This window comes from Mustela nivalis, assembly GCF_964662115.1.
Source record: "Mustela nivalis genome assembly, chromosome: 15".
NCBI classification, from domain to species: Eukaryota; Metazoa; Chordata; class Mammalia; order Carnivora; family Mustelidae; genus Mustela; species Mustela nivalis.
Genome location: NC_139034.1, coordinates 75,010,994 through 75,026,605, shown reverse-complemented (window position 1 = coordinate 75,026,605; position 15,612 = coordinate 75,010,994). Strand labels below are relative to the sequence as shown.

The following is a 15,612-nucleotide window of genomic DNA, read 5'->3' as shown; positions in this document are numbered from 1 at the left end:
ACGCTGGGGGCCACAGGCCTGGGTCCCCGAACCTTACCAGGAAGCAAACACATTGGGGAATATGACAGGACAGAGAGGAAGGAAGGACGGCGAGCACTCGCCTCCCTCTCCGTACGGCTCTGCGCGCTCATGGGCGTCCCGTGTATTCTGCCTTCCAGCTCTACTTCCTAAATGAGTACTTTTTTTTTTTTAAGATTCTATTCATCCATTTGACAGAAAGAGACCACAAGCAAGCAGAGAGGCAGGCAGAGAGAGAGAGGAGGAAGCAGGCTCCCTGCTGAGCAGAGAGCCAGATGCGGGGCTCCATCCCAGAACCCTGGGACCAGGACCTGAGCGAAGGCAGAGGCTTAACCCACTGAGCCACCCAGGCGCCCCCTAATTGTGTATTTTTAAGTATAAAATAATTTTACCAAAATAATGAAAACCAGAGAAACTGAGGAGAGGGCATGTTTTTTTAAGAGGTTATAGGATGAAGATTTGATACCAGAGAGGCTATGGTATAATGAGAAAAAAATTATGGGGAAAAATGAGAGAATAACACCTTATATTAAAAGACTCAAGAGTTTTAAGAGGTCTACACATTTTCTCTTTTTAAATAACCTTATCGGGGTGCCTGGGTGGCCCAGTGGATTAAAACCTCTGCCTTCAGCTCAGGTCATGATCTCAGGGTCCTGGGATCGAGCCCCACACTGGGCTCTCTGCTCAGCGGGGAGCCTGCTTCCACTTCTCTCTGCCTGCCTCTCTGCCTACTTGTGATCTGTGTCAAATAAATAAATAACCTTATCAAGGTATAATCCATACCACAGAATTCATCTGTTTTGAGTGCACAGTTCTGACTTTTAACATATTTAGCAAGTATGTACCCACTACCCCAGTTTTAGACCATTTCTGTCAATATTTTAAGACCCCTTGTGTCTGCTTATAGTTCATTCCTACTCCCAGCCTGGCCTCAGAAAAAGCAACTCAACAATTTCTTCCTCCAAATGGAAAATCTTAAGCTTAATGGCTTAGAAAAACTGAGTGCCTACATTAAAAAGCTCTGACTTGGGCAAGTGGGGAGAACGTTTTCCCTGACTTTTCCTAGTTTATATGTAATAATTCCTGAAATCGAACATTCTTACTAAGATGGGAATTGTAGTTGATAGGATCCAATCTGGGGTGAGGTGCACCCAATGGTAGATTATTTCTAGAAATGTCTCTCTTTCAACTGACCAATCATACTGCTCCCTCTTTTAGGTAAAAACACCCACCACCAGCTACCTGGTAAAGAACACTCCAGATGTGAAACCTCAAGAATACTATTTCTGAGTAGAGGTTCTCTATGTCTCCATTTTGCTTTTTGGATACCTTAGGTATTGTTTTGTCTGTTTAACCATTGGCTTTTGACGGAACAGACAGAACTCCCAAGTATTCAGAGGTAACTAGAAATTAACCACCTCAGCTTGCTCAGAGGAGGACTGTCCCTGCAGGACCGAACTACCCAGTTGAAGGGAGTCGCTGTAAGGCCATGACATGCTAATCTACGGCTGTTTTATCATCCTCAGGACGGTCCTGAACACTTCCGGCAGATCACACTGGAAGAAAGATGTGTATCACTTTGCTCTGGGTAAAAGTAATTTATTAACTTGTTTCCTATACGTACACTGCTGCCCCTTTTGGAATAGGATATCCTATTCTGTATTTTTGAATTTTTGAGTACTTTGATTTTTGGAATATTGCTATCCAATTCCAACTTCTGAACAGGATATCCTAGGGGACGGTAGTGTACATATAGGAAACAAGTTAATAAGTGACTTTTACCCAGAGCAAAGTGACTGATACACATACAGCCTTCTTCCAGCGTGCTCTGCCAGAAGTGCTCGGGAAAAACATGAGGATGATAAAACAGCCGTAGATTAGCATGTCGTGGCCTTACACAGAGACTGCCTCTCCTGGATGGAATTTACATTCTTTTTTTTTTTTTTTTCTCAAACTTCATAGAGTCTAATGTCTACCACATGATTTTCCTTGTTGGAAGGTGAGAGCAGCAGAAGCCCTAGAGCTTGAGGCTGAGCATGGAGGGCTCAGCCGCGCTCAGTGCCCAGTGGGAATGGGCAGGGGGGAGTCCAGTGAGCTGGGGTCCTCCAGGCCTCTCAGAGGAGGGGGGAGCCGGGAGGAGAAGGAGGTACTCTTGCAAGGAGGTAGGAAAGGAGTTTGAGAAACAAACTAAGGACTTCTAACCCTGAGGGGTTTCAAAGTAAGCTGAGTGGGATGAACATGCTCACTCTTCCCGCCGGCTGGGGACTCCTCCCGGGGTTTGTGTGGGTGGAGCCTGGTGGTCTCTGTTAGCATTTCCCTCCCTCTTCACGCTCCTTCATAACCCTTCTTCTGTGTTTCATATTTCTAACCCTCTCAGACAAACCTCTCCCAATGACGATATTTCTTATCACTTACTCGATCACCCATAGTAGCTATGGGGTGGGGGTGGTTAAAAGGGGCGCGCTGCTCTGTCATCTAAATACACCGCTATTTCTGGGACTTTGAATGAGAACAAGGGTTGATCATTGTGGCAGGAGACTTCTAAGATGGCCCCAAAAGACCCCCACCTCCTGGAACTCATACCTTTGTGGGACCCCCTCCCCTAGGATGGAGTAGGAACTCCTTTTAACACGCAGAATATGACAGAGGTGACAGGATGTCACTTCCTCGGTTAGGTACAAAGCCGGTGACTCCCTCTGGCTAGCACTCACTCTCGAACGAAGCAAGCCGCCATGCTGTGCGATGCTTCGCGGGGAGGCCCACGAAGGAAAGAACCAACGGAAGCCTCCAGCCAACACTCGGGGGAAAAAAACAGTGGCCTCAAGTCTATCAGCCCAAGAGGAATTAAATCCTGCCAACAATGAGAGGGGTCTGGAAGCAGTTCTTTCACCGGCCAAACCTTCAGATAATACAGCAAGGTCACCTGATGCCTGACGGTGGCCTGTGAGAGACCCTGAAGCAGAGGACGCGGCTAACCCTGCCCTGGTTCCTGACCCCATGAGCTGTGTGTTGCTTTAAGCTGTTAACTTTGAGTAATTTGTTAAGCAGCAATAGATAATAGAGTAGTTTTACCATTTTTTCAATGGCCAGATTATGAATATTGCCCAAGAGATTTTATATTATTAATGTTTTAAAATAAAGTCTAAATGGGGAAAAAAAAACCCACCTATTCCCAAACCATTACTTTATCACTTATTATCCATATATTATGGATATCCATATATTATTTATATATGGCTCCGTTGTTAGGCAACTGCCCTCAGTTCCGGTCGTGATCCAGGGTCCTGGGATCAAGCCCCGCATCAGGCTCCTGGCTCAGCGGGGGGCCTGCTTCTCTCTCTCCCACTCCCCACTTGTATTCCCTCTCTGGCTGTCTCTTCTCTGTCAAATAAAATTTTTTAAAAAAAAGTAAAAAAAAATAAATAAAATAAAACAAAGGGGGATAATAATGATGTGGGAAACAAAGGCAAAAGAAAAAAATTCAATTTCCTTCCCACTTATAGCCCACTGGCAAGTCCCTGAAACAGGCAGAGTGACTTTCCTCTAGGAACTCAACTACCTCAATGTCGATACTTTGCTAAGGGCAAAAGGCAATCTTAGCCCAATGCCCAGGATGCTGTGAGTCTACTTTAACATATAAAAATCCCTTTGGAAACCTCTTTTAACCCTACCTAAAGCCCGCTCCCTGCCAAGATACATATTAGCAAGCATATGGCTCATCATACATATCTGAAGGGTCTCATGACTAAGATTTGATTAGACAGTAATCAATGACTTTTTCCTAACAATGGCAAGCCCCCTCAAGGTCCTGGAAACTGTCCCTAACCCTTTCCCAACCTCAAAGTATATAATCAGTCACCCATTCACAACCCCAACACAGCTCTTTCTGCCCAAGGGCCATGCTTTAATAATAACCACCTTTTTTGGACCGAAGATGTCTCCAGAATTCTCTCTTGGCCACTGCCTCCGTCCGAGCCCTAACATTTCCTACATCTATAATGCTTACACCCTGAGGAACAGTCACTGAGAAATTAAAAAGATACTTTATGCAACACACAGCAAGTACTCAAAAAAATGCTAATAAAAATTCCAAGCTCCTTTTCTGAACTTTCTGTAGTATATAAATTGACAATGAGGACAGAATGCAATACTTTAAATGGTTATTCATTTCCCATTGCATTAATATCAGCCAACTTAAACTGGGTGTCCTCTATGAAAGTTAGCATAATTAAAGTCCCAGAATAGCACCTGAGTGGCTCAGTCGGTTGAGCATCTGACTCTCATGGTTTTGGCTCAGGTGTGATCTCAGGGTCGTGAGACTGAGCCCCGCCTGCAGAGTCTGCTTGTCCCTCTCCCTCTGTTCCTCCAGCCCCTTCTCCACCCCGTGCACTCCCTCTCTCTCTCAAATAAATAGATAAAATCTTTTTTAAAAGTCCCAGAATAATAAAACCTTAATTTGACTCAAGGTCAAAATAAAATTAGATTCTGGCAGAAAATATAGTCACCAAACTGCTTATTGCTCAAGAAATTAATCTTTCCAACCCTATTAAATTTAATTATGGTATTAAGAGGTAAGTAGCACAAATTTACATTTTTCATTTGATACTAATTGATAACATAGAAAAATGTGTAATATTTGAGGTATGTTGCAACATTCCCCAATGACTTCTAAAATTCGCCTTCACAAATTGTTTCTGCAGTCTTTGTTAAGGGAACTATACAAAAATAATACCAACTAATTTTTGAAAAGCAATTGTATCCAAGTCAAGGGGGGAGTGATTTGAGTTAAAGTGTTCTAAGGTACTTGTAATTTTCTAGAGGAAGCTAAAGATAGTGATTACCTGTAAACCTTATTAAAAGCAAGTATGTTAAAATTCCTGAGTAACGACTAAAAGAAAAAGACACAGTGGCATGACAGTACAGAAAGAACAGAATAAGGAAGAAAAATCCAAGTCAGTTGTAGGAGGGGAGGAAGAGAAGGGCAGGCGGACAGAAAACAAACAGCTGGAGAAACAGAACCTAATAGAAATAGAGACGAGAGACATCAAGTTGCATTTCCTATACCAACCAAGCCAGCAAAAACGACAATGTTCATACCAACTGTTGCTGAAGATATGGGGCACACGGAACCCCCCTCCGTCGCTGGTGGGAATGTACATTTGGATAACCACTTAACAGGAAAGTGTCTAACTGTCTGGCCAGGTTAAAAATGCCCATAACTTTCAAAGCTGCAATTATGCTCTTCGGTATAAACCCAACAGCAGCGATCAGAGGGTGATCCAGGGACACCTGGGAGTCCCTACTACCCTTTCAGAGGTCAGTGGGGACACAGTATATACAGATAAAAGACAACACATTCGAAGTACAGCATAAACCAATGGATTTCATTATGACAGAGTCCTAAAAGTTCACTCATGAGATTGCAGAGTCCACACTGTAACTAACCAGTGACAACTCCTGGAGGTTGCTATGACATCAAAGAATCTGCAAAACTATATAAAATGACTATTAAAACATTCTTCGTTTTCCAACCACTTAAATGTGTGAGCCACCTTTTCTTCAGTAACACTTCAACAAAAATATAAATAAGATCTGGGAACCTGATTGTCTTCAATAAGCCAGATATTAAAGAGATTTGCAAAAATGTAAATAAGTGGTCTTATTATTAAACATTTGTTGTTTTTGAAAATATAGTTAGGTTGCATGCAAAAAAATCTGTATTAACATCTAATGGGTTTGTTACTTTTAGATTAGTAAATATTTTTTTAATTTCTAAAATTAACTCCTAATACTGTGAATGCTGATACAAACCAAAGCTCTTCGGAGTCCTCAGTATTTACCAGTATAATGGGGTCCCGAGAACAATCCTCCGAATCGCTGTCCCAAAGGGATTTCAGCATGAGGAGGTAAATGAGCCGGAGTGTCACTGAACCTAGCAGTACAGAAACTCAAAGATTTGTTACATTCATAAATAAAACCTACCAGAAATGAAACATGAAAATGTGAGGCTATAGCTAAATTTTCACAATTGTATAACACACAAAAAAAGATATCCTCGAGATTCCGAAACTCTTTGGTTCCCTCAGTTTTCATCAAGCCAACACCCTTCTCAAGTCTCATCCCGCCAAGCTTCCCCAACTGTTCCATACTAAGGTCGCCTTCGCTTCTCTCTAAATGTTTAAATCACTTAAGAAACTCTTTTAACAAGGAAGTAATCAAAGAAATCATCTTGCCCAACCAACTCCCACTTTGTAAATGAAAATACTGAGTCTCACAAATGGTAACTCGCCAAACATCACACAGCTGATCAGGAGAAAAGTGGGGTGGGTTTCCCAAATTCTAGTCATGTGTCATTCTTGATCTGATCTTGTTATCTAGACAAGCTTATATGTCACTTCTTATAAATATCTCTGTACTACTAGCTTTTCTCACACGTAGGGCTTATTTCTTCCAACTAAAGGGTAAACTGCTGAGGAATGGGCTATATGTCTTAATGCCTACATCGCATGCCCATTTTTCTTTTTCAGTTAATACTGTTACCTATGAGGTAGGTTGTACGGTCTCTAATTTTAGATATAGAAATTGAATGATTTTTAGATAAAGAAATTGAATGAACTTGCCAGAAGTCTTGCTTTGGATGATGGTAATGATGAAAACCAATCATGACAGGAGAAAATATTTACTAAGAGCTTTCTATATTTCAGGCACTATATAAGCCAAACCAAAGAAACCGTAACGGACATTTTGGATTATCTCCCTTTTACAAACAGGAGGACTGTCTAGCTCAAAGTCACTTCCAGAGCCTGCATTCCTAACTGTTCCCTCTTATGTGTACAATGATGCCAAAGGTGCAAGCTGTCTACCTGACATGTCCAACGGGACATCATAAGAGCATCTCAACAACAAGGCCAACACAGAAGACCAAGAATAGCCAAAGCAATCTTGAAAAAGAAAAGCAAAGCTGGAGACATCACAATTCCAGACTTCAAATTATATTACAAAGCTGTAGTAATCAAGCCAGTATGGTAATGGCATAAACACAGACACACAGATCAAGGGAACAGGACATAAAAATCCAGAAATACACCGACAATCATATGGTCAATTAATCTTCAACAAAGCATAAAAGAAGTCCAATGGAGGGGGGGTGTGCCTGGGCGGCTCAGTGGGTTAAAGCCTCTGCCTTCGGCTCGGATCATGATCTCAGGGTCCTGGGATCGAGCCCCGCATCACATCAGGCTCTGTGATCGGCAGGGAGCCTGCTTCCCTTCCCCTCTCTCTGCCTGCCTCTCTGCCTACTTGTGATCTCTGTCTGTCAAATAAATAAATAAAGTCTTTAAAAAAAAAAAAGAAGAAGAAGTCCAATGGGGAAAAGACAGTCACTTCAACAAATGGTGTTGGGAAAACTGGGTTTCAACTAGAGGTCATTTTCGTAAGCAACAAGCATGTTCACCTTCTGCGAGGATGCCCTCCCAGCCACTCTGCTAACACAGACTCATTCATCCTCTTAACATTCAGATTTCTAGTACATCCCCTCCTTTAAGAAAGCTCTTCTTGACCAGACGCCCAAATCCCGGTTAAGTGAGGTGACCATTCCGCCTGTGCCTGCAGGGCTCAATCACAACACTTCAGTCATACGTTATCACATTTGCCCGATTATTTCTTACCCTAGTATAATCTTCCCAAAGGCAGAGACTAGTTTTCTTCATCAGCAACCCTCTAACATCTACCAATCTGCCTTGCAAATAAGATGCACCAATGGTCACTGAACTACAAGTGACCACATGTGCTGGTGACAGCAGTGACAGCTCAAAGACAAACCAAACCACGTAAGATACTATGTAGGATCAGGATAGCTGGTGGGGACCTGAGGTGATGCTTATTCACAGGAGACCCTCCAGCAGCAGAGTAACCTGTACACGTAACAAAGAACAAGATTTGCACTGCAGCCCAAAAAGAGATTAAGCATATTCAAACTTCCGTTCCATTACGTAAAACGCAGCTAAGTATCCCCACCTGGTTGTACATATAGCACTTTATTAGTAAGATTAAATCTTTCTGTATCTAATAGGCTGGTAAATTCTCTTAAATACCACAAAAAACCCATGTAACTAAAAACACATAAAGCAAACAAGTTATTATATATCATCTATATTCACAAATCTCTAAAAAAGTATAAGAATTCTTTGATTGGTAAAGATAAAATACAAACACAAAATTTGTCTTTTTTAAACCAGACCCAGAAATCATCTATTTTATGATATCAGACTTTACTTTTGTAATATTGCATCTATTTGAGAAAGAGACAGAGTTAGCAAGAACCAGAGTGTAAACAGGGAAGAGAGGGAGAAGCAGGCTTCCTGCTGAGCAGGGAGCCTAATGTGGGGTTCGATCCCAGGACCCTGGGATCGTGACCTGAGCTAAAGGCAGCCACTTAACCAACGGAGCCACCTGGGTTTGGGATTCCTCTCTCGCTCTCTCTCACTCTGCCTCTGCCCTCCTCTCTCAAAATTAAATAAAATTTAACTTAATTAAAAAAAAAACACAGGAGAAAATCTTTGGAAGCTAGGGACTGGTGAATAGTTCTCAGACATGACACCAAAAACACTATACATAGGAGAAAACAGAAAACCAATAAACTGGACATCATCAAAATTAAAATTAAAAATTTTCACTCTCTGACATACCCTGTGAAGAGGAAAAGACAAGCCATGGTCTGGGCAAGCACATCTGCAGACCACACATGTGATAAAGTATTTAAAATACATAAAGAACTCCCAAAACATAAGAGTGAAAAAGTAAACAATCCAATTAGAACATGGGCAAAAGACACGAACCAGCTTTACACCAAAAAGGATGACAAATAAGCCCAAGAAAAGATCATTAAACATAAGGGAAATATAAACTAAAAAAAACAATCATAAACTTAAAAAAAAACAATGAGCGGTCACTATAAAGTTCTCTGAATGACTAAAATAAAAAATAGTGACAAAACCACATACTGGCAAGGACACAGAGGAACATAAAATGGCACAGTCACTCTAAGAAGCCATTTGGAAGTTCCTTCTAGAACTTAACAGGCAATTATGATACAACCCAGACACTGCACTTTGAGGCATTTATCCCAGGAAAATGAAAACTTCTGTTCACACTAAATGTACAAGAATTTTTGTAGCAAAAAAAAAAAGAATGTTCGTAGCAGTTTTATTGGTATTACTTACAAAGTGGAAACAACCGAAAGGTCCATCGAATGATGAACAGACAAGTCAAACATGTCACACACATTCCCTGGCATACTTAGCAATTAAATAAGCAAAGTGATACACACAGCAATCTGGATGAATCTTCAGGGAATTCTACTGAGTAAAAAAGTCAATGCCAAAAGTTTATACAGTGTTTAAGTCCATGTATGCAATATTGTTGAAATGTCACAATTTAAGAAACGACTCACAAACTAGTGGCTGCCCAAAGTTATGGATGAGAAGCCGGAACAGTATGTGAGGGAAGTGGGTGTGGTTATAAAGGGGCAACAGGAAGGAGCCTTCTGGCAAGAGAAGCGCTCAGTATGTGAACTGGGTATAAAGAAAAAGGGTATCGAATTACACACACACACACAGAAGTGAACACTACTACTAGTACTGAGGAAATCCAAATAGACATGTAGACTGTATCAATGTCAGTATCCTGGCTGTAACACAGTACTGCAGGCTTACAAGACATTATCACTGGGGGAAAGTAGGTACTTGGTAAAGGGTACACAAGACCTCTCTGTATCATTAATTACAACTGTATGTGAATCTACAATTATCTCAATAAAAATTTGAGCTAAAAAAAAATCATTCAGTACAGCTGCACATTCTCATGTGCAGAATGTCACGAATCCTGTAATAGCGAGCCTGGTTTTAAGAACACACTAGCAGAAGTTATGACTGTTAGAAAACAATCTAAAAGTGGTGTCACGAAAGTTCCCCTTCTTGTTTCTGAGAGGTTTTAATATCAATCACAGAAAAGACATTAATCAAGACATACCAAGAGTTCCAATAACTCACTTTTCCAAAAGGATACACCCATTGCCTAACAAGAATTAATTTTTGCTAAAGATTTTATTCTAAATTGTGTTATTTCTAAAAGGCTACACTAATACTGTGATTGGAAAAAAATTCTAAGTATAGATTTAACCATCTGTTAGAAAGAAGGAAATCCATTTTTACACTTTATCATTCATCAATCCATTCAACAAATTTCTCACAACACTTTCTGTGTACAAGAACGGGGCTGGGGAAAGGCAACCCTAACACCATGGCCTCCCCACCACCTGTCCTCAAGCTTCTTCCCAGATAGTAAGGAAAATCAGGTAAACATAAAGGAACACCCAGTTTTACTGAGACCATGAGAGGACTACCAACTAGATTTTAATACATTAAGTCTAAAGTTTTTTGAATTTCTTTGCATATGACTGAGCATTGTGACAAAGGTTATGAAAATATTAGAAATTTCAGTTTTATTTTCATAGTGGTTATCATAACTAAGCATTTTTACAAACTACAAAAATGCAAATAATGAACAAGTAAGGTTTATACAGTTGACCCTCGAACAACACAGGGCTGGGGAACCGGCACCTCCCACCCAGTCAAATCCACGTATAACTTGACTCCATCAAAACTTAACTACTAGTAGTCTACTACTGACCAGAAGCCTTATCGTTAACAAATAGTCAATTAGCATATTTTTGTATATGTATTACCTACTGTATTCTTACAATAAAGTAAACTAGAGAAAAGAAGATTTCATTAAGAAAATCATAAGGAAGAAAAAATATGTTTACAATATTTACACAGTCCACATAGAAGTGGACCCATGAGTTCAAACCCCTGTTGGTCAAAGGTCCACTGTATGTATGCTCTTTCTAGACCACTCCAGAAACAAATCCAGACAGAATAAAAATGCAGGTCTTAAAACCTGCATATGAGGACATAAAGACATTGGTCGTCCCTCTAAATCATTTTTCAATTACATGTAATGTAATTTTCAATTACATTTTACAATTACATGCCATCCCCCAACAAATCCAAAACACTTTACATATATAAAATAACCATATGGGTAATTATAAAATTCCCTTTTAAAAATGGCTCATTTTTCCTTTTAAATCAAATGAAGGGTTTCCCAAGAAGTTTTAGAATAGTTCAGGAGACCTCTCTAGATCCTCATGCAAAACAAAGCAAAACATGTGAGCTATATAAACTGAATTAAAATTATTTTCTTGGGCAGTTGGTTAAGTGGCTCAGTTGGTTAAGAATGGCTTTCGACTCACATCCAGCTCCCTGCTCAGCGGCAAGTCTGCTGCTCCCTCTGACCCTCTCCCCTCTCATGCTCTCTCTCACTCCCTCTCTCTCAAATAAAATCTTTAATAAAAACAATCATATATTCTTTCCACATACTTTATCTTTCAACTATTAAAGTGATTCTCTCCTGTCAATCACTATGTATTAATTCGAAACTGTGACTTTTATATACACAAAACAAATGATTGTCCCTTTTAGCTATAAAGTGATAACTGTCTTAATATTAAAAAGTCCAATATATTCACTCATCTTCATAAAGATGTTCAACATCTTCGTAAAGCCAAATACATATTGAACTTACCACTTTTTTAAAATCATCTTCTGCTTCATCAAGTTTTCCTTGTTTGAGTAATAAATGACCTCTCTGTAATCTTGCCTAGAAAAAAGGAAAGGTGTTCTGAGTACCGTGCATTTCCAAATTTTCTTTAAACACAAAGAATAAAACCAAATACGCTGATGAAACATGAATGAAATATTTATTTTTCCAATGTCCATTTATTTGACTTGGCACTCTTAAGAACAATTCCTGGAACCACTGAATGTGCATTACTTTTATTAAAGTATGCTTCCTTAAAAATACTTTTTGCGCTATATCCCCCCAAATTGTAAACTCCCACCAACTATAACGTCAATAAGCAAATGTGGTCTCTCTATACAATGGAATATCATCCAACCATAAAAAGGAATGAAGTGTTGACACACGCTACACCATGGACGGACCTTGAGAACAACATGCATAGTGAAAAGAGTCAGACACAAAAGGCCACATACTGTATGACTGCACTTACATGAAAGGTCCAAATAAGCAAATCCATACAGACAGAAAGATACGTGGTGGCCAAAGGCCACGGCATAAATGGAGAGGGGCTGCTATAAGGGACTAGATTTCTTTTGGGGGTATCAAAAGTGTTCTGGAACTAGACAGTGGTGATGTTTGCACAACCTTGTGAATATACTAAGACACCAGCGAATTAGACAATTTAAAAAAGGATGAATTTGATGATATGTGCATTGTATCTCAATTAAAAAAAATATGCCATTGTAATAACTTTTTGTACTATAAAAAAGGCTGTGTAATTTGGGGCTTTACCAATCAAAGTTCTAGAAATTATTTTGTTTTTATTAATTCTCTGTGGATATATGCACTCTACTATAACCGAGTAACAACACCTCTTCCCTTCCCGCGTGCATCACTCCCCACCCGATTTGATATTCCTCTTCATGTGCATAATCCCAGCTCTTCCAAGAACACCAACGCTCTGATGACCAATGTGACCATAAGAGAGAAACCACATCGATAGTCCACTAGAACGTATATATTACATTTACAATATGTAAAAATGTCCCTAATCCTCTGTTAAGTGCATCAACACACATAAATAGCAAGATGAAAGCCACTTCAGCTACCTAATAGATACTATAATCCTAGGAAAATGAACTACTTAACCTTCTGATAGGTTGTACTCAGCTAGGTAAAGTAACAGATTAAAGAAATTCCCATTTAGGATGGGAATTCCACCCTAAAATAATAATAATATTTCACACCAAACATTCACCCATACCTTTCAGTTATTCCCTAGTCCTTTTTGGAATATGGTAGGGTATAAGCAATAAATGAGTTACCAAATTAATTTTGAAACCATCTAACTTATCCATTTATTTTAAGCCATTACGCTGACCTGCCAGTCATCAGGACATCCCATTGGGACTGTAAATTCCTCCATTTCTGAAGCTTCTGGGTTGGTTGCAGGGGAGGATCAGTCTAATTCCTCACCACAAACCACTGCTTAACCGACCTATCTCCTGCCCTTTGTTCTTCCTGCTACAGCCTTAATGGGAACTACTGTCCGTCCCCTGACAGCCTTTTCACTGAACTTCAGCTTCAGCGAGCTCAGCTTCTCGATCAGCTGGTTACGCAGCCTCACAGCTTGTCCCACACTCCGCCCTCCAGAGGTCTTCCGAAACCACAAAGCTAACACCACTGGCACGCTTCTCAAAATCAGAGGCTGCACCTACTGTTCCTGTTTCACACAGACCTTTGATTCCAGACACTCTGGCTTTCTCTTGCTGCCCAGTCCACTACACCACGGCGGCTTTCTCCACCTTCAGCTATGCAGGCTGGTCCTCACCTTAAAAGACAAATTAACTCTTCCAAATTCCAAATGAAGTTCTCCCTTAAAGAAAGTTTAGATGCACTTACTGCAGTGAAATCCATCTTCAATTCAATTACTTTAGTTAAATCAGGAAGTGCTGCTTTTGACTTGCCCATAGCTAAAAAGACAGTAGCTCTCCGATAGTAAGCAATATAGTTCTCTGGATCACCATCTGAAAATTGAAATAACAAATATTAGCTCTTGGTAATTTATTCAAAAACCAAATAACCTAAACAGTACTAGAATTTGCAATTCTCTTAAGAAAGGCATTAAGAAGAGGCACCCACATGGCTCAGTGGGTTAAGCATCTAACTCCTGGTGGCAGCTCTAGTCATGATCTCGGGTGGTGGGACTGAGCCCCAAACAGGGCCCTGCGCTCGGCACAGAGTCTGCTTGAAATTCTCTCCCTCCTCCCTCCCTCCCTCCCTCCCCCTCTGCCCCTCCTCCCACTTGCTCCTTTTCTTGCACCTGCTTGAGCTCTCTCTAATAAATAAATAAAATCTTTTTTAAAAAAGAAAGAAAGGCATTAAGAAAAGCATTTCTTCATCAATAATGTGTTGCGTTGACTAGCAAGATCACTGCAAATAAAGGCAGAACAGGACTGGGATGCCTGGGTGACTTAGTCTTGGTTAAGCTTCTGTCTCAGGTCCTGATCCCAGGGTCCTGGGATCCAGTCCCGCATCGGGCTCCCTGCTCAGCGGGCAGTCTGCTTCTCCCTCTGCCTGTAGCGTCCCCTGCTTGTGCTCTGTATCTCTCCCTCTCCCTCTCTGACAAATAAATACAATCTTTAAGGGAAAAAAAAGCCAGAACAGGATTGGCAAACTAGGGTCTCTGAGCCAAATCCAACCCACAGACTTCAAATCAAGAATATCTTTTATATTTTTAAAGAGTTGCCAAATAATAAAAATAAAAAAATATGAACACAGAGACTGTATGGCTACAAAGCTTAAAAATTCATTATCTGGCTCTTTAAAGAAAAAGCTTGCCAACCTCTTGGTTAAAATAGTAACTATATGCAACTCATAACTTCCATAAGTATCTATTTCAGTCTTTGTCTTTGCTGAAACTTCCTTAAGTAAAATACCGAGAATGTGACTATTCGCAGGATTTTAGAAAATCACAGACTTCCAATTAAACTGACATATGAAATGTGCAATCTCTGCTCTCTCACAAATTCCAATCAAAATGGCAGTGAAGAAATAAAGGTACAAATCTTAGGACAAAGGAGGAGAGTGGAAATGAGAGCAGGACGAATTAAGTTAACAATATTGGAAAGAAGGCATATAGATGAATATGTTAGGTTTTGAGCTAATTCCACTCTGCTCAGTGCCTACAGTTAGAAGCAAACCTTGTGCTGTCAAACAGTCCTCCTAGAAAGCAATTTTGAAACATATATGTTCTTGACCAAACCCAGCCACCTGTCTTAAACAAATAAACATTTATGCACAGAGATGTTCCATCATTGTAAGATTTACAACTAAAACTCTCTGAAAGCTCTACCCCTGAAGTCTTATTATTTGAAAAACATGGCAAATGGGAATCTGTATGGCAGGATGGTATATAATCATTGAAAATCATGGTTTTGAGCAGTTGTTAATGGCACTGAACTACCTGAAGTACTGCTGGGCAAAGGTAGAGCAGGAGGACAGAGCAGGGATGAAACCGTGTATGAAAGAAGAGGTACCAATAGCCAAAAGCACCTGAAAAAATGTTTACATCACTAATCACTGGGGAAATGCAAATCAAAACCACGCTGAGACATCACTTCACATCCATCAGGATGGCTATGATAAAAAGAAAAGAAGAAAGAGGAAAGGAGAGAAATGCAGAGACAGATAAATGGGAAACAACTGCTTGATGGGTGCGGAGTTTCCGTCTGGGGGGAGGACAAAGCTCCAGAGACGAACACTGGTGTGGGCTGTACAAACAACAGTGTGAATGTGCGTAAGGCCACCAACTTCATACACTCGCAGATGGTCAAAATGGTAAATTTTTGTAATATGCATTTTATTGTAATACATATTTTATTATAGTTATATTTTTGAAAAACCAAGAGAAATGGGCATTTTAACAATTAAAAAAAACCTTAATTTTTT

General features: G+C 40.1%; 1 protein-coding gene across 1 annotated transcript in view; it reads right to left on the bottom strand.

Moving 5' to 3' along the window:
* Positions 1-15,612, bottom strand: part of DNAJC3 (DnaJ heat shock protein family (Hsp40) member C3) — a 63,253-nt gene that overhangs the window by 23,962 nt on the left and 23,679 nt on the right. The window contains exons 3-4 of the mRNA XM_082700696.1: positions 13,564-13,688; positions 11,665-11,739 (exon numbers count right to left, since the gene is read on the bottom strand). Of these exons, the coding sequence (XP_082556822.1) occupies positions 11,665-11,739; positions 13,564-13,688 (200 nt within the window). The remainder of the gene's footprint in view (positions 1-11,664; positions 11,740-13,563; positions 13,689-15,612) is intronic.